This window comes from Oncorhynchus masou, chromosome 23 (genome assembly GCF_036934945.1).
Source record: "Oncorhynchus masou masou isolate Uvic2021 chromosome 23, UVic_Omas_1.1, whole genome shotgun sequence".
Taxonomy (NCBI): Eukaryota; Metazoa; Chordata; class Actinopteri; order Salmoniformes; family Salmonidae; genus Oncorhynchus; species Oncorhynchus masou.
In genome coordinates this window covers 17,917,250-17,944,981 of record NC_088234.1, presented here as the reverse complement: position 1 = coordinate 17,944,981, position 27,732 = coordinate 17,917,250, and the positions used below count along the sequence as shown (strand labels likewise).

The 27,732-nt window shown below is 40.5% G+C and overlaps 1 protein-coding gene across 1 annotated transcript; it reads right to left on the bottom strand.

Moving 5' to 3' along the window:
• LOC135510476 (cytosolic phospholipase A2 gamma-like) lies at positions 1–27,471 on the bottom strand. The gene is made up of 17 exons (XM_064931444.1): positions 27,335–27,471; positions 26,829–26,884; positions 21,716–21,823; positions 21,306–21,448; positions 20,882–21,077; positions 20,582–20,681; positions 20,121–20,261; positions 19,951–20,028; positions 17,219–17,254; positions 14,610–14,762; positions 14,262–14,429; positions 13,253–13,333; positions 10,711–10,791; positions 7,978–8,061; positions 7,624–7,778; positions 6,283–6,451; positions 1–631 (listed from the first exon to the last, which is right to left on the bottom strand). The coding sequence occupies exons 2-17, from the start codon at positions 26,853–26,855 to the stop codon at positions 447–449; spliced, it is 1,905 nt and encodes a 634-aa protein (XP_064787516.1). The 5' UTR covers positions 26,856–26,884; positions 27,335–27,471; the 3' UTR covers positions 1–446.
• Positions 27,472–27,732: the final 261 nt, after the last annotated feature.

The window sequence follows — 27,732 nt, the reverse complement described above, 5'->3', positions numbered from 1 at the left end:
TTTCGTGCGTAAAAACTGCGAATTCAGAGGAAGGGTGTGATGTGTCTGCACTCAAAGAAAATCAAGTTTTTTTTAATGCATTAGAGATAGCATACACAGACCTTTCAGTTTTCTCCAGTGTGTAGATACAAATCTTTTTAAATCAAGACAGCATTTGTTGGGAACACAGATGAGCAGCAGGTGCTTCTAATCAGTCAACCAGATCAGAGGCAGCAGGGACTAACAGGTTGGGATGTTCTCTTGATAAGTGCTTGAATTATACATTTTCTGTCCTGCTAAGCATTCAAAATGTAACAAGTAGGCAACTTTTGGGTGTCAGGGTAAGTGTATGGGGTAAAAAATATATATACTTTTCTTTAGAAATGTAGTGAAGTAAAAGTTGTCAAATATAAATAAAGTAAAGATACAAAAAAAAATACTGTAGTACTTTACACCACAGATACAGACTATTGAGCCACTGACTTGCGATTCTTTCTGCGTTGGACAGCCATAATGATCTGTACCAGGATCCTGTATTTGTTGTTCTTCAAGTTGTCCTTGGCCTTCTTCAGGAGGCGTTCGTTCTCAGGCGCACCGTAGGGCTGCCGTAACGTTGTGTACTTCTCCCTCTCCTTCTTAATCCCCTCCTCGTCTAGGAAGAGAACAGAGAGCCTTACAACACAACTTTGAACATATTGAACACAGAGGGTTCTATTTACAGCTGGGGGATTAAGGCGCCGCTAGTGTCAAATACATGTACGTTTGTTATTTCGTCATGTAAAAACTGACCCACTATCATGTTCCTGCCCCAACACCAGGTTGAGCAATTTACCTGTTTTATATCAGCTCCTTGCAATCAGATGGGAGGAGTGGAAATATTTTAGGTGTGTCCTTAAAAACATGATCCAAAGTGCTAATTTCAGCCACCGCTGATTGGGATATTTATGACAAACCAAAAGCTGTTTTGGGGGGTTGACACACTTCCCATATGCGCATGGAACAAGAGCAATCGCGAAGTCGTCAATAATGTCGATAAATGGTTTGACTCCTGAGACAGCTTGGAAATAAAACTTAAAATCACAAACGTTATTCAAATATTAAGTTTCATAGGAATAAAACAGTCTGCTGACTTTGCCTTTGTATCTATGAATTGTAGGCAGGCCCACATTATTTTAGCCATGAGGTCCTGTTTTGGACGTGCGTAAAAACCTGTGTCCATTCCCATCATGAAACGAGAGACGAGAACCTCGGTGAACACTGGTAAACCTCATTTAGAAGTTCTAAATGATCTATAACCTGTAACACCTGCCCGTTTTTCCTTTTCATATGTTCAAAACCCAAGCCCTCGCTTAGACCTACTATAACGAATGATGGTTCAACAGCAATTAATATCTTTTTTTATCCTGCCGATTACATTTTACATGTATTTTTTTAAGTTAAAAAAGATTGGTTGTAATAAAATTAAACGAAAAATAGAATCTTATTAGAATGATTCACCTTCCTGGTTTTGTGGTTACGACGTCTGTGCGGCGCATGCAATGCAACTTCTGGAGATGTGTGAATGCAATCTGATCTGTAAAATGGTTCCGATTATGTTCATAAAACACAGGCCTATTCGGTTGCAGTACAATGGTGAGTGGACATTATATTGGATATTTGTCCTGCTACTGTGAAAAGTTTGGATGTGCGTAAAACTCTCCATAGTCTGCGTTGTTTTAATATTATGTGCCCACTGGGAGAAAGGATGGTACCTGTAAGTGTGACATAGCCTATTTAATAGAATAATTATTCGTTCTCTTTTTAGGGCTTGTCAATAATTATTGGCATGTCCATTCTCAGCCATAATGTAATTTACAGTATGCCTAGCCCCAATATCAGTGTGAATGCTATTGAAGCCAACCGTTACTTTGAACGATGTGGACTGCAAATGGTTTCAAGTTAATTTATTTAGCAAATTATATATATATATATATATATATATATATATATAAAATCGAACCTAATATATATATATATATATATAAACCATTTATTGGAATTGGAGTTGACTTCAGGGCAATACATAAAATACCTTAAATACACAATTTGAAGCAACCACATTTTGCCGTGGAGCACGTTCTGAAAACCCAGTCCTTTTGCGCCAGCAGTGCGCATATACTTTTTGGTTGTGAAAATAGCTCAAATATTTCTAAAACAACCCCGAACCAAAAACGCAGGGGTACTCAAGTACTATTTAAGAAGGTCCGGTCATTCAATTTCCTAGCAGTGGCGTGTAGTCATGGATGCAACGATATGACCAATAAAACATTTAATAGTAAATGTATTTCTATTTCATCGCTCTCTGTGTTTTTATGATGTTTAAGTCAATTTGCAAGTGGTTGAGTCTTACTGGAGAAATCATCCGAGCAGGGGAAGCACTGCCCCACTGTCTCAGAATGTGTAGCCTATATGTAGCTCACGTTAACTAGCTAGCAAACTTAGCTGGTTCATTGTTGCCCATGTGATGAAGTTAGGATACTTAGCTAAAATGCCTGCTAGCCTATGACAACAAAAACTAAAAGCGTACTGTATGTCAGATCCATATACCTGTAATAAAACAGCAGGGAGTAGGTCTCTTCTGGCCCGAGGTCCGGCGCGCTATCGACTGTTCCGCAAGAGCCGAATCGATTTCCGAAGTTATAAACCCAGGGTCGTCACCCTCCTTTCAAAGAGGGCATCCTCGCGCTAGCTTGCGACTCAACGTCTTACAGGAACGCGCTCACCGGCCAAGCACACACACTAATGTAATGAAACAGCAGGGATCAAGTCTCGAACTCTCAACCTCCTAGCCCGAGGTCCGGTGCAAAAGCATGCTGAAGCGGCAGAGTCGATTTCCGCGCCTATAAATCCAGGGTCGTCACATACGTTTTGCCAAAATGAAATAGAGGAGGATGGCATTGACGTTTAACTAGTCTACAAGTACGGTGATAAAAAAAAAATGGACAATTATTTTTTGGGTATTTTTAAGTTTGTTTACAGTGTATTAAACAAAGCATATATAGCCTTGATGATATTTAAATGTTTAAGTTGAAATGGTGCTTTAAAACTCCAGCAGGACACCTGTCTACAACCTTTACAGCGAAAGCATGCCATGATATTGTTTGAGGATGGCGCCCCACATCAAAATATTTTTCAACAAGCACAGGCTTCATAAAATCACAAATAGTGATTAAATATTCACTTATTTTGAAAATCTTCCTCTGATTTGCAATCCAAAGGGTCCCAGCTACAACATGCATGGTCGTTTTGTTAGATAAATTACTTCTTTATATCTGTTGATGGAATTTATATGAATGACTAGAATATTCCACCCTGAAGCCGTATAATCTTATGAAATTGATTAGAATTATGTATAACCATAGTCTGTACAATATGTCTATAATACACTGCTCAAAAAAATAAAGGGAACACTTAAACAACACAATGTAACTCCAAGTCAATCACACTTTTGTGAAATCAAACTGTCCACTTAGGAAGCAACACTGATTGACAATAAATTTCACATGCTGTTGTGCAAATGGAATAGACAACAGGTGGAAATTATAGGTAATTAGCAAGACACCCCCAATAAAGGAGTGTTTCTGCAGGTGGTGACCACAGACCACTTCTCAGTTCCTATGCTTGCTGGCTGATGTTTTGGTCACTTTTGAATGCTGGCGGTGCTTTCACTCTAGGGGTAGCATGAGACGGAGTCTACAACCCACACAAGTGGCTCAGGTAGTACAGCTTATTCAGGATGGCACATCAATGCGAGCTGTGGCAAGAAGGTTTGCTGTGTCTGTCAGCGTAGTGTCCAGAGCATGGAGGCGCTACCAGGAGACAGGCCAGTACATCAGGAGACGTGGAGGAGGCCGTAGGAGGGCAACAACCCAGCAGCAGGACCGCTACCTCCGCCTTTGTGCAAGGAGGAGCAGGAGGAGCACTGCCAGAGGCATGCAAAATGACCTCCAGCAGGCCACAAATGTGCATGTGTCTGCTCAAACGGTCAGAAACAGACTCCATCAGGGTGGTATGAGGGCCCGACGTCCACAGGTGGGGGTTGTACTTACAGCCAAACACCGTGCAGGACGTTTGGCATTTGCCAAAAAGTCAGTTTAGTTGGCGCCATCGATTTGAGTAATCCACTCGTTCAACGTGCAGAGAAAGCAATCCAAAAAGCTACCGCTAAACTTTGTTAAAATAAGTCAAAATGTGTTTCTATTTAATCTTCAGGTACCCTAAAATGTATTTAAACTATAATATTTAATACGGAAAGGAGTATGTTCAATAGGAAAGCAAAATTAACAGGTCCGTGCCCTCTTCGTTGGGCGAGCACAGACTGATTTCCAACTCACTAAAACTCAGAATTCTTCCTCGTTTGGGAAGAAACAAGCCTGAAACCTAGAATTGCAATCTGGGAGCTGTATTTGGATATGACCCTATACGTTCCTTTGGAAGAGCATGGGCTCTCAAAAAAAAAGTCCAGTCCAGTTTTCTTTGGATTTTCAATTGTGTTATAGTCTCATACAATGTTTTTAACATTTCTACATTTCTACTTCAAGGTGTTTGCTATCCAATGGTACCAATTATATGCATATCCTGACTTCTGGGCCTGAGTAACAGGCAGTTTACTTTGGGCACATCAGTCAGACAGGAAATTGAGAAAAATAGACCCTGCTCCTGTTGTCTTTGTGATGACTTGCTGTAACTCTACGGTTCTAAATAACTAGTTTAGTAAACTGTAAACTGAAAACATTGACTTGTTTGACCTTGCTGTAGGTGAGAACTGAATGGTTATCGTCAATTATCTGAGCAGTAATAAACCCCCACCTCGCAACCCAATTGACCCCAAACTGTTTACACACCTGTTGTTGGCAGAGAGAACATTTTTAAGTTTTAAAGCTAATTTCTACACATTTGTCTATGTCTTATGTGTGTTTATGATACCTGGGATCAAAGCCTGACTGAGTAAAACCAGTTTTGTAAGTATCTGTGTTATTAGTCTCTTGGCTCTATTTTTAACAAACCTAGTGCCATGGTAAATCTAAGCGTTGGCGGTAGCACTATAGCAGCCATACTCAAATGCGGTCTGGATCCAGACACATAACAGGTTCTATACGGACCACGGTCCGAGTGTGACAACCTCCCACTCTGTCTGCCGAATTCTTTTTCTTTGCTCTTGTTTTCCTTAATAGGACGTCGGTGGGTGGAGCTGGGAGGGTTGTAAGGGAAATGGGACACACCTGGGTTTGGGTGTTTCTCGAGGATAAATTCACCTTTCCCCCGTTCATTGAGGAGACTCACGACTCACTCCACGCAGACACACTGTTATTTTTGGTTGTGGGATTTTGTGGGTTGTTTGTTTTGGCACCTTTCAACAGCCCTCATTATCACCATCTATGTACGCAACCACTCCCTTACATAAGACCACACCCCATTGTTAACTGTATATAGTTTAACTCAGTTAATACATATATTTTTGTATTCCATGATCTCTGCGTTGTCTCCCTTTTTGTTACAGGATACGAGACAGTTCGTGACACGAGTGAAAAAATTATAATAATCATATAGAATTTTTTTACACTCCGGACCCGCGGTCCGTATTGACCCAGTTCTGGGTCCGGATCGCGCTTGAGTATGGCTGCTATAGTGCTACCGCCACCTTTTAGATTTACAATGGCGTGAGGGTGTTAAAAATAGAGTCCAGAGAATTAATACAGATACAACACTTAGAACAACTTAGAGACTGAGACAGAGACTAACATGCTGACCGCTCTTGTCGAGTGCAGTATCCAATCATTGCACCCACAATGCTTGTGCACTGCAAGTCACGCCTCTCGCATCTCCTCATTGGTGTTTAGGAGAATATACCCACGTCGGTGATTGAAAGATAAACTGAGGTCCACACTCCAGTCCAAGTCGGTAGTGGTAGCCTAGTGGTTAGAGCATTGGACTAGTAACCGAAAGGTTGCAAGTTTGAATCCCTGAACTGACAAGGTTGTTCTGCCCCTGGACAGGCAGTTGACCCACTGTTCCTAGGCCGTCATTGAAAATAAGAATTTGTTTTTAACTGACTTTCCTAGTTAAATGAAGGTGAAATAAATAAAAAAAATACTAAATGCCATCATAAAAAGCAGACAGTTGGTGCAGATAAACAAGAAAAAGACATGACACAGAGATAAGAGACAGGGGAAAAAAGAGATGTCAGAATAGGGCATAGTCAGAGAGACAAGGATAAAAGTCAGACACAGATAGTCATCATAGTAGTATGTGTCTACAACTGACCTTGGCAGTTCTGCATGTTGAACAGGGGCATGTGCATAATGGTGGGAGTGTGTAGCCCCTCAAAAACGTAGCAGTCCTGAGGATGGTCTTTCTCCTCCCTCACACTCTCCTTCACTGGGGGAAAGGGAAGCTTCAGCTCATCCGCATACTTTTTGGCACTAAACACCGTCTGTGAAGAGCAGAATCAGTAGTATGGTTATGTCAATGTCCTTCTCCACACCAGCCCCTAGTCCCTACTCCCTAGACACTAATCCCTAGTCCCTATTTCCTAGTCACTAATACCTACTTCCTAGTAACTTTTACCTAGGCCCTAGTCCCTAGGTCAGGATTGTCACTCATTCCATGGCTGGCTGAGTGGCTGCAGGTTTTATTTTTTTCCTTTCAATTAAGACCTCCACAACCAGATGAGGGGAGTTCCTTACTAGTTAGTACCTTCATTTATCAATCAAGTACAATGATGGAGCGAAAACCCTCAGACACTCAGCCCTCCGTGGAATGAGTTTAACACGTGCCCTTGGCCCTACATCCTAGTCACTACTCCCTAGCCCCTACACCCTAGAGAGAGAGCAAGAGAGGGGAGAGAGAGGACAGAAACACAATTAGACCTAACCAACAAAAAATCAGAGCAAACTAGAATGCTATTTGGCCCTAAACAGAGAGTATACAGTGGCAGACCCAAACTTAAGGAAAGCTTTGACTATGTACAGATTCAATTAGCATAGCCTTGCTATTCAGAAAGGCCACTGTAGGCAGACCTGGCTCTCAAGAGAAGACAGGCTATGTGCTCACTGCCCGCAAAATGAGGTGGAAACTGAGCAGCACTTCCTTACCTCCTGCCAAATGTATGATCATATTAGAGACACATATTTCCCTCAGATTACATAGATGCACAAACAATTTGAAACAAACCCGATTTTGATAAACTCATATCTACTGGGTGAAATACCAGTGTGCCATCACAGCAGCAAGATTTGTGACCTGTTGCCACAGGAAAAGGGCAACCAGTGAAGAACAAACACCATTGTAAATACAACCCATATTTATGTTTATTTATTTTCCCTTTTGTACTTTAACCATTTACATGTTTTTACAACACTGTATATAGACGTAATGACATTTGTAATGTCTTTATTCTTTTGGAATTTCTGTGAGTGTAATGTTTACTGTTCATTTTTGTTTATTTCACTTTTGTATATTATCTACTTCACTTGCTTTGGCAAAGGTGACATGTGTTTCCCATGCTGATAAAGCCCCTTGAATTGAGAGGGTCACTACTATCTCGGCACATCATGTTCTTCTGAAAGGCTTGAATAGGAATAAACATTGTGTGTGTGTGTTTGCCTCAAAGGGGTCTCCTTCGCTGAAGTCCAAGGAGATGATGAGGTCGACCTTCCTCGATGTGCGCAGGACGGGGGGGTAGGGAGAGTTCAACTTTAACCCAGCGTCTACCAGATGAATCTTCTCTTTGGATGCCATGCTGCTCGGAATGTTAGTATCTGGGGAGATTGAGTGGAGGGAGGGGAGTACAGAGAGAGGGTGGAGGAGTTAGAGAGATAGGGGGAGCGAGAGGAGAGAGAGTAGAGAGAGAAAGAGAGAACCAACCAAGAAAGCTGCTATTTTGGAGGGAAACATCAGATCTTGATGACTGATACTAGTTATGCTGTCATGTTAGGAAGAGGTCTGATGTTACTGTACCTTGGATCTTGAAGAGGAAGTTGGACGTGGTTCCCCATTCCCATTTCTGGACCAGAGGGAAAATGTTCTGCACAATCCACAACCCTAGGGGAGACACACACACCATTTTCAAATAATTAATATCAACTGGTCAAAAATAATCTCAGTGATGGAGAGAGTATACAGTCTGTTCTGTATCCTTCCTTTACTGGAATACACACACACCTCCCATTGTAATCATACTGAATAGAAAGTAAATAGAAAGGTAAAGGTACGTACATACTGGATAGAAAGGTAAAGGTACGTACATACTGGATAGAAAGGTAAAGGTATGTACATACTGGATAGAAAGGTAAAGGTATGTACATACTGGATAGAAAGGTAAAGGTAAGTACATACTGGATAGAAAGGTAAAGGTACGTACATACTGGATAGAAAGGTAAAGGTAAGTACATACTGGATAGAAAGGTAAAGGAACGTACATACTGGATAGAAAGGTAAAGGTACGTACATACTGGATAGAAAGGTAAAGGTATGTACATACTGGATAGAAAGGTAAAGGTAAGTACATACTGGATAGAAAGGTAAAGGTATGTACATACTGGATAGAAAGGTAAAGGTAAGTACATACTGGATAGAAAGGTAAAGGTATGTACATACTGGATAGAAAGGTAAAGGTACGTACATACTGGATAGAAAGGTAAAGGAACGTACATACTGGATAGAAAGGTAAAGGAACGTACATACTGGATAGAAAGGTAAAGGTAAGTACATACTGGATAGAAAGGTAAAGGTAAGTACATACTGGATAGAAAGGTAAAGGTAAGTACATACTGGATAGAAAGGTAAAGGTACGTACATACTGGATAGAAAGGTAAAGGTATGTACATACTGGATAGAAAGATAAAGGTAAGTACATACTGGATAGAAAGGTAAAGGTACGTACATACTGGATAGAAAGGTAAAGGAACGTACATACTGGATAGAAAGGTAAAGGTAAGTACATACTGGATAGAAAGGTAAAGGTAAGTACATACTGGATAGAAAGGTAAAGGTAAGTACATACTGGATAGAAAGGTAAAGGTATGTACATACTGGATAGAAAGATAAAGGTAAGTACATACTGGATAGAAAGGTAAAGGTACGTACATACTGGATAGAAAGGTAAAGGAACGTACATACTGGATAGAAAGGTAAAGGTAAGTACATACTGGATAGAAAGGTAAAGGTAAGTACATACTGGATAGAAAGGTAAAGGTAAGTACATACTGGATAGAAAGGTAAAGGTAAGTACATACTGGATAGAAAGGTAAAGGTAAGTACATACTGGATAGAAAGGAAAAGGAACGTACATACTGGATAGAAAGGTAAAGGTATGTACATACTGGATAGAAAGGTAAAGGTATGTACATACTGGATAGAAAGGTAAAGGTAAGTACATACTGGATAGAAAGGTAAAGGTAAGTACATACTGGATAGAAAGGTAAAGGTAAGTACATACTGGATAGAAAGGTAAAGGTACGTACATACTGGATAGAAATGTAAAGGTATGTACATACTGGATAGAAAGGTAAAGGTAAGTACATACTGGATAGAAAGGTAAAGGTAAGTACATACTGGATAGAAAGGTAAAGGTATGTACATACTGGATAGAACAGTAAAGGTAAGTACATACTGGATAGAAAGGTAAAGGTAAGTACATACTGGATAGAAAGGTAAAGGTAAGTACATACTGGATAGAAAGGTAAAGGTATGTACATACTGGATAGAACAGTAAAGGTAAGTACATACTGGATAGAAAGGTAAAGGTAAGTACATACTGGATAGAAAGGTAAAGGTACGTACATACTGGATAGAAAGGTAAAGGTATGTACATACTGGATAGAAAGGTAAAGGTATGTATATACTGGATAGAAAGGTAAAGGTAAGTACATACTGGATAGAAAGGTAAAGGTACGTACATACTGGATAGAAAGGTAAAGGTAAGTACATACTGGATAGAAAGGTAAAGGTAAGTACATACTGGATAGAAAGGTAAAGGTAAGTACATACTGGATAGAAAGGTAAAGGTAAGTACATACTGGATAGAAAGGTAAAGGTAAGTACATACTGGATAGAAAGGTAAAAGTATGTACATACTGGATAGAAAGGTAAAGGTATGTACATACTGGATAGAAAGGTAAAGGTAAGTACATACTGGATAGAAAGGTAAAGGTACGTACATACTGGATAGAAAGGTAAAGGTAAGTACATACTGGATAGAATGATAAAGGTACATACATACTGGATAGAAAGGTAAAGGTAAGTACATACTGGACAGAACAGTAAAGGTAAGTACATACTGGATAGAAAGGTAAAGGTATGTACATACTGGATAGAAAGGTAAAGGTAAGTACATACTGGATAGAAAGGTAAAGGTACGTACATACTGGATAGAAAGGTAAAGGTAAGTACATACTGGATAGAAAGATAAAGGTACATACATACTGGATAGAAAGGTAAAGGTAAGTACATACTGGACAGAACAGTAAAGGTAAGTACATACTGGATAGAAAGGTAAAGGTACGTACATACTGGATAGAAAGGTAAAGGTACGTACATACTGGATAGAAAGGTAAAGGTATGTTTTTTCTTGAACTGCATTGTTGGTTAAGGGCTTGTATGTAAGCATTTCACGGTAAAGTCTACACTTGTTATATTCGGCGCATGTGGTAAATAAAGTTTGATTTGATTTAATGAAAAAAAAAACATTACCATCGTAGAGCCAGGAGTTTGTTATTGGCACTTTGTCTGGCTTTTCCAATGTTCTCATCAACCTACTGGACATCGCTTCATCTGCAGAGAATAAGACAAAGATTACTTCATGGTCTGGCATGTATCACACGGTTTGAAAAGCATGTGATAAAAATGAAGCTTCAGACATCATTGATGTTATACTTTTGATAAAGTTATACACACATCGGCACACTGCTTCAAAGTTAGCTGCTTAGAGACTTCGACACATGCCTCAGAGCTCCAGTATCAAACCTAACATCACTAGTTAAGGTTAGGCATTAACTTTGAGTGGTTAGGATTAGGATTAGGCATTAACTTGGAGTGGCTTGGATAAGGGTAAATTGTCAATGGAAAGTACTGTCAAAAATTTGCATTAGCAACAATAATTAGAAAACAAATACACTTAAAGCACTTTTGTCAAAATTGACCAGAAACTGATTTGAACTCCTGACGTTCAGGTTGCATGTCATTGTTGTACGCCTGCTCACCAACCCCGATCTACCACCTTGCAAGCCAATCTTCCATTTCTATCCCTCTGCTGGTTACTATTGTCTGATATGTGCATGCACACACACTTAGCCAGTAACCACCATCCCCTACAGCAGGAACACGTATCCTATAAGTGACTGAGCGGCTGGACATGATGCTGAACCACAGGGGGCTGGTGGTGGGAGAAATCGGATCATGGGTTCACTGCAATGGATAGAACGGAATGAGAAATCGTACCAAACACGTGTTTGATATGTGTTTGATACCGTTCATGATGCCATTCCCAAGCAGTACAATAAGCAGTCCTCTGATTTCTACCTCCACCAGCCTCCCCTAGTTTACCTCAGTTAATACATATATTATTGTTATTCCATGATCTCTGCGTTGTCTCCCTTTTGTTACGGGCTACGAGCCGGTTCATGACAAGTGATGGCTCATCTGGGATTATATGGTAGGTTCCTAGACATTTTTGCGTATAATATTTTGTTGCATTATAAGGGATTAATGCTAATTGGGATGCGCTTTGGTTGGTATTCACTGCATGGTCTTGTAAGTGTTTGGTATAGTGCCTTAGAGAAGTATCAGTGATTTTGGTTGTCCTGTGACGTCATCAAATGGTGCGTTACATGGAAAAGTATGCCAGTAGGCCTAATTCTAGTCTCTTTAAGCTAACTGGTAAGTGTATTTTATTTGGGAGAAAATGTGGAGTTAGTGTTTGATAAACTCTGTAGGTGCTTTGTTTGCAGCTTTTGGTACAGCTGTTTTGAGTTGCGCTGTTTGGTAAGCCCAGTGTTGGTTGCCTTTGTTTGTTAAACTTGCCGCTGCGGTGGATAATTGGTTATGTGCTGCGTTGGAGAGAGTAACATTGATTCGTTTCCAGGCCCCTGCACAGGCTGGGAATTCTTGCTCCTCTTACTGTTGGGATAATGATTTGAGGAGCAGAGTTCAATGTGCTGTGTACCTCCATTGAGCGATTTTGGGTAGGGTAGTGCCACTTGCTACCCAGAGCTATAGCCTTTCTTTTCCCTTGTTAGGCTTAGTGACATGTTCCACTTTGAAATAAGTTGGGCATGGTTATTTTGTTCGGCGGCACATCCTTGCAGTTTTTCCCCCATGCCAGCGGGCTACAGTGCGTAAATACACACCGCAAATCCACATGAAGACTAAGGTTGAGTTATTTTAGGATTTGGGGAAGCTCCTTATGCATCTCATCTCTCTCCTGTGGTGCCCAGTATGATTTGCGTTTCTTTTGTTGTGGTCTGGTGTGCTCAGCAGACGGGAAGAGCAAGATTATTTTTAGTAGTTACTTGTGACTATGGCGTCTAACGTAGACGAGTTCATTCACATTCCATCAGAGGAACTGTTAGAATTATGTGCTAAAGAACAGCTGATGAAGATCACTAATCACTAATCACTAAATTGATATTGAAAGACAATCTGATGGAAAGTGGTATACTCAACATTACCACTGTGGCAGCCTCTGACATGGACTCGCCACCCCCCAGCAGCCTCTGACAAGGACTCGCCACCCCCCCCAGCAGCCTCTGACAAGGACTCGCCACCCCCCAGCAGCCTCTGACAAGGACTCGCCACCCCCCCCAGCAGTCTCCCTGTTTTGTTACAATGGCCTCTCCGTCTGTTAGCCCTAGTAGTCTTCCTTCTGAACAGCAGAAAGAACTGCTTCTGTTACAGCCAGAGCATGAACAAGCTAAACTGGAGCATGATCGTGTTAAGTATGAAAAGGAATTAGAATTTAAACAGTATTTGGTGCATGCTAAAATCAAGCTGCAACAAGAGCGGCTAGAATTAGTTAGGGAAGGAAAGCTTCCGGGGGAGAGTTTGCTTTGGGAAAGTGACCCTGAGTTACCTTAGGGTTGTTCCTCTCTCGTCGTGCCCTGGACACATTTGATTCTTGAACTGCATTGTTGGTTAAGGGCTTGTAAGTAAGCATTTCACGGTAAAGTCTACACAAGTTGTATTCGGTGCATGTGGCAAATAAAGTTTGATTTGATTTAATTTAAAAAAACATTACCATCGGAGTCCCAGGAGTTTGTTATTGTCACTTTGTCTGGCTTTTCCAATGTTCTCATCAACCTACTGGACATCGCTTCATCTGCAGAGAATAAGACAAAGATTACCTCATGGTCTGGCATGTATCACATGGTTTGAAAAGCACGTGATAAAAATGAAGCTTAAGACGTCATTGATGTTATACTTTTGATAAAGCAATACACACATCGGCACACTGCTTCAAAGTTAGCTGCTTAGAGACTCCAGTATCAAACATAACATCACTAGTTAATGTTAGGCGTTAACTTTGAGTGGTTAGGATTAGGATTAGGCATTAACTTGGAGTGGCTTGGATAAGGGTAAATTATCAATGGAAAGTACTGTCAAAAATGTGCATTAGCAACAATAATTAGAAAACAAATACACTTTTGTCAAAATTGACCACCAGCCTCCCCTATTGGAGCTGTACTAGATACAGATGTCCACTGTTTATAACTACCTAGTATCATATACCCTCTTACACTAAGAACATATTACCACATAACCATACTGCATTTTACATCCAGGTCCCCAAACCTTCTGTAAAAACTTTCTGTAAAAAAACTCAGCTCCAAGGCTCAGTGAACTAACAAGGTCTTGAGTCATGAAGCCAAAGTCAGGTAATAGAAATGGTACTGTGGAAGTTAGTGTTACCTGTGCAGGTGTAGGGTCTAATGCCTCTAAGTATAAAAGTACTACATAGTGCTACCTACCTATAAAGGGTTCTTCAGTTGTCTTTGTGGGAGAACCCTTTAATAACCCGTTTGGGTTTCATGTGGAACCCTTTTTCGTTACATGTAGAACCTTTTCCACAGAAGGTTATAAATGGAACATAATGGGGTTCGACAGTACATGGAACCCATAAAGAACCCATAAACCCATAAAGTGTTCTCCCACACGGACAACCAAAGAATCCTTTAGGAACTCTTTATATCTCAGAGTGCAGGCTGGTGGGCTAACCTGGGGTTGGAGTAATATAATGCCTTTGTTACCGTTGAAGGTGTAGCGTTTGTCCTTCCAGTCTTTTGCCCAGCTGTCTGAGGAGAGGATGAGCTCCAGACTGACTGTCTCTATGAACTTCTTTCTCTCCACCAGGCTGGTTCTCTTCCAGCTCTCAGGGTCCATGTTCCACAGCATCTCACCCTTACTGCTCACAAGACCTAGAGTCATTATACACATTATCACACAGTTCATGATAATGGTGTCTTTTTGTTTGTGTGTATGTGTGTGTGTCTCTCTCTCTCTCTCTCTCTCTCTCTCTATCTCTCTCTCTCTCTCTCTCTCTCTCTCTCTCTCTCTCTCTCTCTCTCTCTCTCTCTCTCTCTCTCTCTCTCTCTCACCCTTCAGTAGCTGTCCCAGTGTGGTGATGACTTCCCTTGTCTTCTGTGGATCTGGGTCCTCAGCATACTTGATCAGCTCAGACACACACCTCACCACTTGGGAGGGCAAACACTCACACACCTCCTCTTTCTCCCTCTTAATGCTCTCGTACCCTGCAGAACAAAGCATTTGGTCAGGTGTAGTGGAGGTGATTTGGAAACACAACCTCTCATGATGAGGTAACCCTGTCTGAGACATCTACATCTCAAGTCCCGCCCTCGGACCTTGAGGATATCCTCTTGGCCAATTCCTTTCCAGCTATTACAATGAGCCTGACCTCCTATAGCTTCTCCCACCAGCTTCCTCTGGTCAATTTACCTCCCCACACCAGCTGGAATGCGGTTTTAACCAATCGGCATTCAGAATTAGACCCACCCGTTGTTTAATGTCTAGTATGGTCTTGTAGTTTGTCTGCTATTGTCCCGTAGTTTATTGTCTATACTATCTCACATTTATTTTAGACTAACATTTAGTTTAACAGCAGAGATTTGTATAAACCTGGCTGTCTATCTCCGACATTTGCAACATTGTTTCAATTTACCAATTCAATCTCCAGCTGCCCCATAGTAATGAATGAGTATACAAGAAATATAAATTGAAAACAGGTCAAACGAAACCAAGTGCAACTAGTTTGCAGTCTTTTCAGCTTCAGTATGAAGTGATTTTAGCTGTCTTGTTGGATAGATCCTCTAAACAAAAGTGGCCTTGACACGTGAGCAAATTTCTATGCCATGCGAAATTGCGCCTCTTTAGCCCACTGTTATGGATGTACCTAAATAATGTCACTAAAAAACAGCGTAATTAAACAAATGCAAATGCGGGTACATTGCTGTTATTCTAGCTTTTTGAAGTGACTGTAATTAGCCGTAATTGGCTAGTTAGCACGCAAGGGATAAGAACGTCCAAAACTTGGATCCCTCCACAGTCTCATAGAGGATCTAGATAATTTTTTGAACCTCTCAGGATATTAGATATTGGATCACTAAAGAATACTACTTTTACATTACCATGTAGTTTACCAATAAAATGGTCTGACGGTGATGTGGATATACTCTGTATAAATATCCAGAAAGAAAGAAGTTATCTCATTCCAATCATTTTAATAGAAAGTTAGCAAAAATAGATACAATCTTGCTACCATGGAAAGGTAAATACCTTTCTATTTGTGGAAATATTACCCTGATTAACTTTTGAGTCTTTTCCCAGTTTACCTATTTGCTTATGGTTTTGCTTACACCTAGCCAACAGTTTTTAAATTATATGAGAAAAAAATATAGAATTTTATTTGAAACCGCAAGCCAGACAAAATTAAACGGGTCTATTTATATAATGAATATGAATTTGGAGGGCAGAAATGATTACATATTAAAGCATTAGACCTCTCACTAAAGGTTTCAGTCATACAAAAGTTATACTTAAATCCAAACTCGTTCTCTAGCAAATTAGTAAGAATGTCTCACCTTATATTCAAAAAAATACATTTTCCCCTTTATTCAGATTAACCTCTCACTTTCAGTTATTTGAAAATATTGCTATTTTGCAATCAATCAATCAAATGTATTAATGACACCCTTTTTAAGTCAGCTGATGTAACAGTGTGCTATACAGAAACCCAGCCTAAAACCCCAAACAGCAAGCAATGCAGATGTAGATCGACGGTGACTAGGAAAAACTCCCTAGAAAGGCAGGAACCTAGGAAGAAACCTAGAGAGAAACCAGGCTCAGAGGTGTGGCCAGTCCCCTTCGGGTGTGCCAGGTAGAGATTAAAACAATCATCTTGGTTGTTTGCAATTTAAATGTAATCCACCAGAAAAGACAGAACAAATAATACACCAAATATTGTGGTTAAACTCAAATATATTAATTGATTAAAAAAAAAATGTTTAAAAATAAATAAGTATCATCTTTGTAGATGATATCATAAATATGAGTGGTGGAGTTATGTCACACATGCAGCTAACAAAAACATATGGAAATGTCTGCTCTACCCAAAATTACAACCAAATAATTGCAGCATTACCGCAAAAATGTAAGGAACTTAGAAAAACTGTACTTAACTAGGCAAGTTGGTTAAGAAAAAATTCTTATTCACAATGACGGCCAAACCCGGACGACACTGGGCCAGTTGTGCGCCGCCCTATGATACAGCATGGAATCGAACAAGGAACTATAGTGTCACCTCTAGCACTGAGATGCAGTGCCTTGGACCGCTGCAACACTCAGGAACCCAGAATTGGTTAAAGAAAATTGTGATAAATAAAAAAGTATCAGTTTCATTTAAGGACCAAGACATTGACAGCTGTGCCATATAGATTGCGAAATATTTGACGTACCGATTCCATGGCACATGGTTTTTGAACTGATACGCTAAATGACGCCAGATTCAAAACTTTTCAATTTAAATTATTATACTAATTCTCGCAACCAATAGAATGTTATTTATATGGGGGATACAACCTTCCCAGCAATGCAGATATTGCTGTGAAGAGGAGGAATCATTGGATCATTTGTTTTGGTACTGTCCATAAAGTCACAGGTCCAGGAATGGTTGAAGAATTGCAGTATTTACCTGGAACAAACCCTGCAGATGGCACTACTGGGCGATCTGAAAAGTCACAGTCAATTGATCAATAATATAATAATACTTTTAACAATACTGTTTATTTTCAATTTACAATCTGTAAAAACAATGAGAATAGAAAGGTTCAGAACTTTTGTGAAAGATCACAGCACAGTAGAAAAATATATGGCAAATAGAAATCTAATATGGATGGTGTTAAGAGATACATGGAAGGGGTTAAATGGAGCTGAACATTGGGACTAATAACAACAAGATAACTAATGTGAAACATACTGTGCCCGTAAAACGTATACAGGTTAAGAACTGTTTTGAAAAGGTACAGTTTGAAAGATATGGCAATTAGAAATCAAACCGGATGGACATCAGAAATAGATGGGAGAGGTTGAGAGTAGAGGAGGGACAGGAGTAATAACAAAATAATATATATATAACTATTGTAAAATAGACTGTGTCCATAAAATGTATATAGTATGTATAAGCTGGAAATACAGGCCTTAGCATTGTTGTTCACTAGTTTGCTCCAATTGGGGGAGGGGTGGTAGGGTTGGAGGGTAATAACGGAAATGTATACATTTTATAAAGGTACTGTATGTATGCACAGTGGGCAGAACAAGTATTTGATACACTGCCGATTTTGCAGGTTTTCCTACTTACAAAGCATGTAGAGGTCTGTATTTTTTTAACATAGGTACACTTCAACTGTGAGAGATGGAATCTAAAACAAAAATCCAGAAAATCACATTGTATGATTTTTAAGTAATTAATTAGCATTTTATTGCATGACATAAGTATTTGATCACCTACCAACCAGTAAGAATTCCGGCTCTCACAGTTAGTTTTTCTTTAAGAAGCCCTCCTGTTCTCCACTCATTACCTGTATTAACTGCACCTGTTTGAACTCGTTAAAAGACACCTGTCCACACACTCAATCAAACAGACTCCAACCTCTCCACAATGGCCAAGACTAGAGAGCTGTGTAAGGACATCAGGGATAAAATTGTAGACCTGCACAAGGCTGGGATGGGCTACAGGACAATAGGCAAGCAGCTTGGTGAGAAGGCAACAACTGTTGGCGCAATTATTCGAAAATGGAAGGAGTTCAAGATGACGGTCAATCACCCTCAGTCTGGGGCTCCATGGAAGATCTCACCTCGTGTGGCATCAATGATCATGAGGAAGGTGAGGGATCAGCCCAGAACTACACAGCAGGACCTGGTCAATGACCTGAAGAGAGCTGGGACCACAGTCTCAAAGAAAACCATTATTAACACACTACGCCGTCATGGATTAAAATCCTGCAACGCACGCAAGGTCCCCCTGCTCAAGCCAGCGCATGTCCAGGCCCGTCTGAAGTTTGCCAATGACCATCTGGATGACCTAGAGGAGGAATGGGAGAAGGTCATGTGGTCTGATGAGCCAAAAATAGAGCTTTTTGGTCTAAACTCCACTCGCCGTGTTTGGAGGGAGAAGAAGGATGAGTACAACCCCAAGAACACCATCCCAACCGTGAAGCATGGAGGTGGAAACATCATTCTTTGGGGATGCTTTTCTGCAAAGGGGACAGGACGACTGCACCGTATTGAGGGGAGGATGGATGGGGCCATGTATCGTGAGATCTTGGCCAACAACCTCCTTCCCTCAGTAAGAGCATTGAAGATGGGTCGTGGCTGGGTCTTCCAGGATGACAACGACCCAAAACACACAGCCAGGGCAACTAAGGAGTGGCTCCGTAAGAAGCATCTCAAGGTCCTGGAGTGGCCTAGCCAGTCTCCAGACCTGAACCCAATAGAAAATCTTTTGTGGGAGCTGAAAGTCTGTATTGCCCAGCGACAGCCCCGAAACCTGAAGGATCTGGAGAAGGTCTGTATGGAGGAGTGGGCCAAAATCCCTGCTGCAGTGTGTGCAAACCTGGTGAAGAACTACAGGAAACGTATGATCTCTGTAATTGCAAACAAAGGTTTCTGTATCAAATATTAAGTTCTGCTTTTCTGATTTATCAAATACTTATGTCATGCAATAAAATGCAAATTAATGACTTAAAAATCATACAATGTGACTTTCTGGATTTTTGTTTTAGATTCCGTCTCTTGAAGTGTACCTATGATAAAAATGACAGACCTCTACATGCTTTGTAAGTAGGAAAACCAGCAAAATCGGCAGTGTATCAAATACTTGTTCTCCCAACTGTATGTATGTATGTATGTATATTTTCAAAAAATATATGGGGGATTGGAAGCAATGAAGACAATTACATTGATGGAAGCTATAATCTACCTGCAATATTAAATCTGATCACAGCCAGTATGGCAAAGGAACATTTAGAACAAACGACTGGGTCACGCCCATAGATACAGAACAAAAAGACTGAACGACTGGGTCACGTCTCTAACAACTTAACCGACCAGCCGGCTTGGGTAGCAACCCTAGATTTGTGTTGCGACTATATCTTGTGGAAGGATGAAATAGTATTAATAAATTCATCAAAATGTTTTTAATAAAAATATGTCAATCATTATTTGAATATGTAGCTAGCCCATTGTATATAAGTGATTTAAGTCCTCGAAGCCGGTGTTTGGAGGATATATTGGCACAGTTCACCGACCCTCGGCTTTGTTTCGAGCCTAACAACTCATGTGCCAAAATATCCTCCAAACACCGGCTTCACTGGCATTATCACTTAACAACTAGCAGGCTAACTAGCATGCTGTAGTGTAGCTTACCTCCAAACAAGTTCCAGATCCTTTTTACTACCACATTATTGTTTATCTGCTTGTCTGCAAAGGCACTCCCACAGATACCTGCCCAGCAACAACAAACAAACAACAATAAATTGATGTGTGGGTGTGTGCACATGTTTGCTTGTACATGTGTGTGTCTGTGGGTTCCCCACCTTGCAGCAGAACCATGTCCATTTCCTTCCTCTTCTGTCTCAGAGCTCCACCTTCAAACTTGCTCCCAAGACAGGAAGTGGGGATGAAAGCGCCCAATCCGGAGAAGCCACTCCCGTAAGGGGTCATCTCAAACCACACCCCTACAGAAAATTGGTAAATTACAGAAATTTACGTTAATTGGCTTTGTCTGAAATGACAAACTATTCGCTATGTAGCCCGACTGGGACTAATGCCTGGCTTGCTTTTTGGGTGTCTACAGATGAGTGTTAGTTCATATGGTTCATATTGCATGAGTTGTTTATATTATTTATATTGTTCTTGCACTGTGAGACAATTGTCTTTGTTAAAAATGTAATGCAATTACATGTGATTGATTGATGCTGCATTCACTATGCACTCTGAACTAGGAAACTAAGAAAGTTCTGAATTTCCGAGTTTGCATGAACCCTGCATAAGTCACCTTTAGTGTCATCCTGTCTGCGGCAGTCTAGTTCTATGGCGCTGTAGATGGGGTAGGGTTTGATGATGTGAGCATCTTCAGAGAGACAGCGAGTGTGCATCTGATACAGGAGAGAGAGAACAAGGGGGAAGAGATGGGAGTGGAGAGATGGGGGGGGTGGAGAGACAGGGAAAGATAGAACAACCGTGGTGAAGAGATGATGGGGGGGATAATTAGCCCAACAGAGGCAGACACACAAATACGCACACTGGCAGACAGACAGACACACACGCAAACACACACACACAACCATACACTGACCTCTTTCATGAAATAGGAGGCAGTGAAGGCGCCCCAGAAGTCAGTGAGGTTGAAGTCCTGGTTTTCTTCTTTCCTCGATTTCAGCCACTCCACAGCTTTGCTCAAGTTCCCTTTAGGACCCCTCAGCTTCGTTATCATTTCATCACAACGCTCACTTAACGACAAGGCTGGATTGCTGTACAGGGATGACATGCACCTGTGTGTGTGTGTGTGTGTGTGTGTGTGTGTGTGTGTGTGTGTGTGTGTGTGTGTGTGTGTGTGTGTGTGTGTGTGTGTGTGTGTGTGTGTGTGTGTGTGTGTGTGTGTGTGTGTGTGTGTGTGTGAGTGAGTGAAGGAGTGAAGGAGAGAGCAAGATACCTAGCATATTCAAAATGAACTTTCATGCTAAGAACAATAGTAAATAGGTGTGTGTGTGTGTGTATACCAGGTGGTGCCAGACACCCCACACATATAGAGGAGGCTGCCCAGCAGGTTGTCCTGGTCCAGCTGATGCAGAGATCCCAGCATACCCACTGCTGCCCTCTCTCCTCCACCTGACCCCAGCAACGCTATGTTAGGAACATCCTCCTGAGAGATGGGGAGAGAGAGACAGAAAGAGAGGAATAAAGAGAGAGATATAGAGAGAACGAAAGACAGAGAGAGAGAGAGACTGAGAGATCAAATCTAAAGGATTTTACATCAGTATCCCATCATACAGTGTGTTATATAAGGATAGGGGGGGGCAGGACTAACAACTGGCAGCTGGAGACATGGGAGTGGGTTCCATATGTAGTTGGCTGTGGCGAGAGATGTGCGAGAGAGTGATTAAAAGATAGAGAAGACAGGACTACCCACCAGTTCACAGTTGAAACCCTGACCTTTCAGCCACTTCTTAATCAGAATCTTCCTCAACGTCACATATTTTCCCTCCTCGTCATTGATGGAGTGAGACAGACGCACAGTCTGACAGAATGAACGAGAGACAGAAAAAAAGATGATACAGTTTGGTTTAACTGAGCCATAACACTTCTAAAGTAACATAGTATTTCAATGAAAAGTTAGTTGATTCTGATATCTCATACTCTTACTTTGTCAGGAAAGTGTATTGTATTCCTTAATTCTGGATGCGTATTCATAGCTATGTATTACAGTACGGTGTGGTGTTACATACAAATGTCATCCTCATATTCTGATGAATTTCTTATGAGTGTGTACACTATACAGTACCAGGCAAAAATTTGGACACCTAATTCAAGGGTGTTTCTTTATTTTTTACTATTTTCTACATTGTGGAATAATAGTGAAGACATTTAACTATGAAATAACTCATATGGAATCATGTAGTAACCAAAAAATAGTTAAACAACTCAAATTATATTTTATATTCTTCAAAGTAGCCACCCTTTGCCTTGATGACAGATTTGATGCAGATTTGATGCAGTTAACTATAATGAACTTATCCTCTACACCAGAGGTAACTCTGGGTCTTCCTTTTCTGTGGCCACCCTCATGAGAGACAGTTTCATCATAGCGATTGGTGGTTTTCGCGACTGCACTTGAAGAAACTTTAAAAGTTCTTGACATTTTCCAAATTGACGGACCTTCATGTCTTAAAGTAATGATGGACTGTCATTACTCTTAGTTTTTTTTAGCTGTACTTGCCATTATATGGACTTGGTCTTTTGCCAAATAGGGTATACCACCCCTACTTTGTCACAACACAACTAACTACAGTGGTAGGCGTGATTACCGACAACGATGATACGGCCTACAGGGAGGAGGTGAGGGCCCTCGGGGTGTGGTGTCAGGAAAATAACCTCACACTCAATGTCAACAAAACAAAGGAAATGATCGTGAACTTCAGGCAAGAGCAGAGGGAGCAGCCCCCTATCTACATTGATGGGACAGTAGTGGAGAGGGTGGAAAGTTTTAAGTTTCTCGGCGTACACATCACGGACAAACTGAAATGGTCCACCCACACAGACAGCATTGTGAAGAAGGCGCAGCAGCGCCTCTTCAACCTCAGGAGGCTGAAGAAATTTGGCTTGTCACCAAAAAACCTCACAAACTTTTACAGATGCACAATCAAGAGCATCCTGTCGGGCTGTATCACCGCCTGGTACGGAAGCTGCTCCGCCCATAACCCTAAGGCTCTCCAGAGGGTAGTGAGGTCTGCACAACGCATCACCGGGTGCAAACTACCTGCCCTCCAGGACACCTACACCACCCGATGTCACAGGAAGGCCAAAAAGATCATCAAGGGCAACAACCACCCAAGCCACTGCCTTTTCACCCTGCTATCATCTAGAAGGCGAGGTCAGTACAGGTGCATCAAAGCAGGGACTGAGAGACTGAAAAACAGCTTCCATCTCAAGGCCATCAGACTGTTAAACAGCCATCACTAACATTGAGTGGCTGCTGCCAACATACTGACTCAACTCTAGCGCCTTTAGTAATGGAAACATTTATGTAATCAATTTATCACTAGCCACTTTATATAATGCTTACATACCCTACATTACTCATCTCATATGTATATATTGTACGCTATACCATCTACTGCATCTTGCCAACTTGATGTAATGTTTCACTAGCCACTATAACTTCTTATGGCTGGGGGCAGTAGTGAGTAGCTTGGACGAATAAGGTAAACTTCCTGCTACTCAGGCCCAGAAGCTAAGATATGCATAAAATAGTAGATTTGATAGAAAACACTCTGAAGTTTCTACATCTGTTTAAATGATGTCTGTGAATATAACAGAACTCATATGGCAGGCAAAAACCTGAGAAAAAAAATCCAACCAGGAAGTGGGAAATCTGAGGTTTGTAGGTTTTCAAGTCTTTGCCTATCCAAAATACAGTGTAAATTTGGTCCGATTGCACTATCTAAGGCTTCCACTAGATGTCAACAGTCTTTAGAACCTTGTTTCAGGCTTCCACTGTGAAGGGGGAGTGAATAAGAGCTGTTTGACTAAGAGGTCTGGCAGAATGCCATGAGCTAAGTCACGCGCGTGGCCATGAGAGCGAACTGTGTTCCCTTTAATTTCTAAAGACAAAGGAATTCTCCGATTGGAACATTATTGAAGATTTATGATAAAAACATCCTAAAGATTGATTCTATACATCGTTTGACATATTTCTACGAACTTTTCGTCTGGACCTAGTGCTCGCGCCTTGTGAATTTGGATTTGTGAACTAAACGCGAAAACAAAAAGGAGGGATTTGGACATAAATTATGGACTTTATCGAACAAAACAAACATTTATTGTGGAACTGGGATTCCTGGTAGTGCATTCCGATGAAGATCATCAAAGGGGCGGCAGGGTAGCCTAGTGGTTAGAGTGTTGGACTAGTAACCGAAAGGTTGCATTTTCAAATCCCTGAGCTGACAAGGTACAAATCTTTCGTTCTTCCCCTTGTACAGGCAGTTAACCAACTGTTCCTAGGCCGTCATTGAAAATAAGAATTTGTTCTTATTAACTGACTTGCCTAGTTAAATAAAGGTCAAATTAAAAATGTAAAAAAAGGTAAGTGAATATTTATAATGCTATTTCTGACTTCTGTTGACTCCACAACATGGCGGGAATCTGTATGGCTTGTTTTGGTCTCTGAGCGCTGTACTCAGATTATTCCATGGTGTGCTTTCGCTGTAAAGCTTTTTTGAAATCTGACACAGCGGTTGCATTAACCTGTTGAAACTCTGGGGGCGCTATATCATTTTTGGATAAAAAGACGTGCCCGTTTTAAGCGCAATATTTTGTCACAAAAAGATGCTCGACTATGCATATAATTGGTAGCTTTGGAAAGAAAACACTCTGACGTGTCCAGAACTGCAAAGATATTCTCTGTGCGTGCCCTAGAACGTGAGCTACAGGCAAAACCAAGATGAGACGGCATCCAGGAAATGAGCAGGATTTTTGAGGCTCTGTTTTCCATTGTCTCCTTATATGGCTGTGAATGCGAGAGGAGTAAGTCTGCCCTTTCTGTCGTTTCCCCAAGGTGTCTGCAGCATTGTGACGTATTTGTAGGCATATCATTGGAAGATTGACCATAAGAGACCACATTTACCAGGTGTCCGCCCGGTGTCCTGCGCCTGAAATTGGTGCACAAAAGTCAGCTGCAAGTATTTTTCCACAGAATTCAGAGAAGAATGCAGGCTTCCACGAACGATATATCAATGAAGAGATATGTGAAAAAACACCTTGAGGATTGATTCCAAACAACGTTTGCCATGTTTCGGTCGATATTATGGAGTTAATTCGGAAAAAGTTTGACGTTGTAGGTGACTGAATTTTCGGTTCGTTTCGGTAGCCAAATGTGATGTACAAAACGGAGCGATTTCTCCTACACAAAGACGCTTTCAGGAAAAACTGCACATTTGCTATGTAACTGAGAGTCTCCTCATTGAAAACATCCGAAGCTCTTCAAAGGTAAATGATTTTATTTATTTGGTTATCTGGTTTTTGTGAAAATGTTGCGTGCTAAATGCTACTCAAAATGCTAAGCTAGCTTAGCATACTCTTACACAAATTAGTGAATTGCTATTGTTCAAAAGCATATTTTGAAAATCTGAGATGACAGTGTTGTTAAGAAAAGGCTAAGCTTGAGAGTAGGCGCATTATTTTCATTTTATTTGCGATTTTCAGAAATCGTTAACTTTGCGTTATGCTAATGAGCCTGAGGCTTTAGTCACGATCCCGGATCCGGGATGGGGAGTTTCAAGAGGACGGAGAAGTATATCTTTAATTCCATCCATAACACTTGTATTTTCATCATCATTTATGATGAGTATTTCTGTAAATTGATGTGGCTCGGATGTTTCGGAAGCTAAACATTACTGAACATAATGCGCCGATGTAAACTGAGATTTTGGGATATAAATATGAACTTTATTGAACAAAAGATACATGTATTGTGTAACATGAAGTCCTATGAGTGCCATCTGATGAAGATCATCAAAGGTTAGTGATTAATTGTATCTCTATATCTGTTTTTGTGACTCCTCTCTTTGGCTGGAAAAATGGCTGTGTTTTTATGTGACTAGGCACTGACCTAACATAATCGCATGGTATGTTTTCGTCGTAAAGCCTTTTCGAAATTGGACACTGTGGTGGGATTAACAACAAGTGTATCTTTAAAATGGTGTAAAATACTTGTATGTTTGAGGAATTTTAATTATGAGTTTTCTGTTGTTTTAATTTGGCGCCCTGCACTTTCACTGGCTGTTGTCATATAGATCCCATTAACAGGACTTCAGCCCGTCTCATCCCTAAGAAGTTTTAAACGACACTTGATATGTTTTCATACCCTACATTACTCATCTCATATGTATATACTGTACTCTATACCATCTACTGCATCTTGCCTATGCCGTTGCTAACCATGTGTATGTGACAAATACATTTGATTGGATTTGAACTGATTGGATCAAACAAACAAATTAAGAAGGGAAAAAAATGTAAATGAAATTGAAATGCATTCCAGGCCACCTCATGAAGCACGTTGAGAGAATGCCAAGAGTTGTCGTGGAAAATTGCAAGATTAGGTTATAATGCTTGTATTGCATTATAATGGTTGTTTTATTCGACAAAATAGAGTATTCTGTTAACTATTGTGGGTGTGTTCTACTGAGGATGGGCCTCTATGAGATAGCACTTACAGAAGAGATTCACAATGTCTTTGGATGATTAAACCTAAAGAGCATTCCAGATAACATTAGGTAATGGTTTTGTGCTATGAAGTACCAGGAATGAGATTAGAACCTCGTCTTAGGGACCAAACTGAACAATAATGTATAGCGAATGTTATCTGGCTAAGGGATAGTCCTTTCTCAATTATAATGTCCCTTTGTGAACTGTTCCTAAGATCTGTGGTTCGTCATGTAGGTTATCAATAAGATATTTTATAATATTGTGTGGTTTCTTTCATACAAATGTCCTATTCTATATTATGAAGATGAGTTTCTTACCTTAGGAGTATCTCTTGGTTTCAACATTGTTCTCACTGAGTCAACTAAAACAGATCCTTTAAACACAAACCAATCCCTTTGTTTGTATCCATGTCATAGGGTCAGAAAACTCTCCATAAGATGTTATTCATGTTAAAAATACATTAATAATAATATTACTGTTATTGACAATTACCCTAAATTATCACATTGGGGTCCAAGGACTTATAGTACTCAGTTGAAACCCAAAGGCATTCTAATATATATTTATATGTCCTAAACATATCTATCAATGTGACTTCAGAACTAGAAGCCAAAGACCTTAGACTGATTTGAATATAGGTCACCTGTATCATTCTATTACACAACAATCAATCACATTTATTTATATAGCTATTTTTTTCAAAGACAGATTGTCAAAGTGTTTTATAACAATATCATATATATAATAATATATAATATATATATATAAAATAATAAAACTACACACAAAAGCTACTTGCAGTGTTTAGACAGAGAAGTCTTACCAGAGATGTATAGTACAGCAGACGAGTCCAGTCTTAATCTTCACCTCCAGTTGATCTCCTCTTGATCTCCACACTCTAGTCCCGTCCTCTGTCATCTTATATAGGCCCAGTTACACACACACAGACACACACACACACACACATATACACACACACGTTGGGAGTGACAGATACAGGGATAATACCCAGGAGAAACTTAACTGTTGCTCAGTAACACATAATTAGTGACACATCCTTGGGGAACAGGAGAGGTAGGATATTTTGGGGCTGATGTTCTCATACTGAATAATACCAGTAGACCTACACCTATGCCCATTTAACATTCACTTGTACCAACATGACATGTCATATTTTGTTTTAATGTCACTCAATCCTCAGTGTTACTCAGCCTTACTGAT

What these genes read in the sequence shown, in the direction of transcription:
- LOC135510476 (XM_064931444.1), bottom strand. Translation starts at nt 26,855, where the DNA reads ATGTTGAAACCAAGAGATACTCCTAAG. An exon ending in CCTCCTATTTCATGAAAGAG is followed by an intron (nt 20,682 to 20,881) that starts GTCAGTGTATGG and finishes CTCCTGTATCAG; the next exon opens with ATGCACACTCGCTGTCTCTC. An exon ending in CAGACAGGATGACACTAAAG is followed by an intron (nt 20,262 to 20,581) that starts GTGACTTATGCA and finishes AATTTTCTGTAG; the next exon opens with GGGTGTGGTTTGAGATGACC.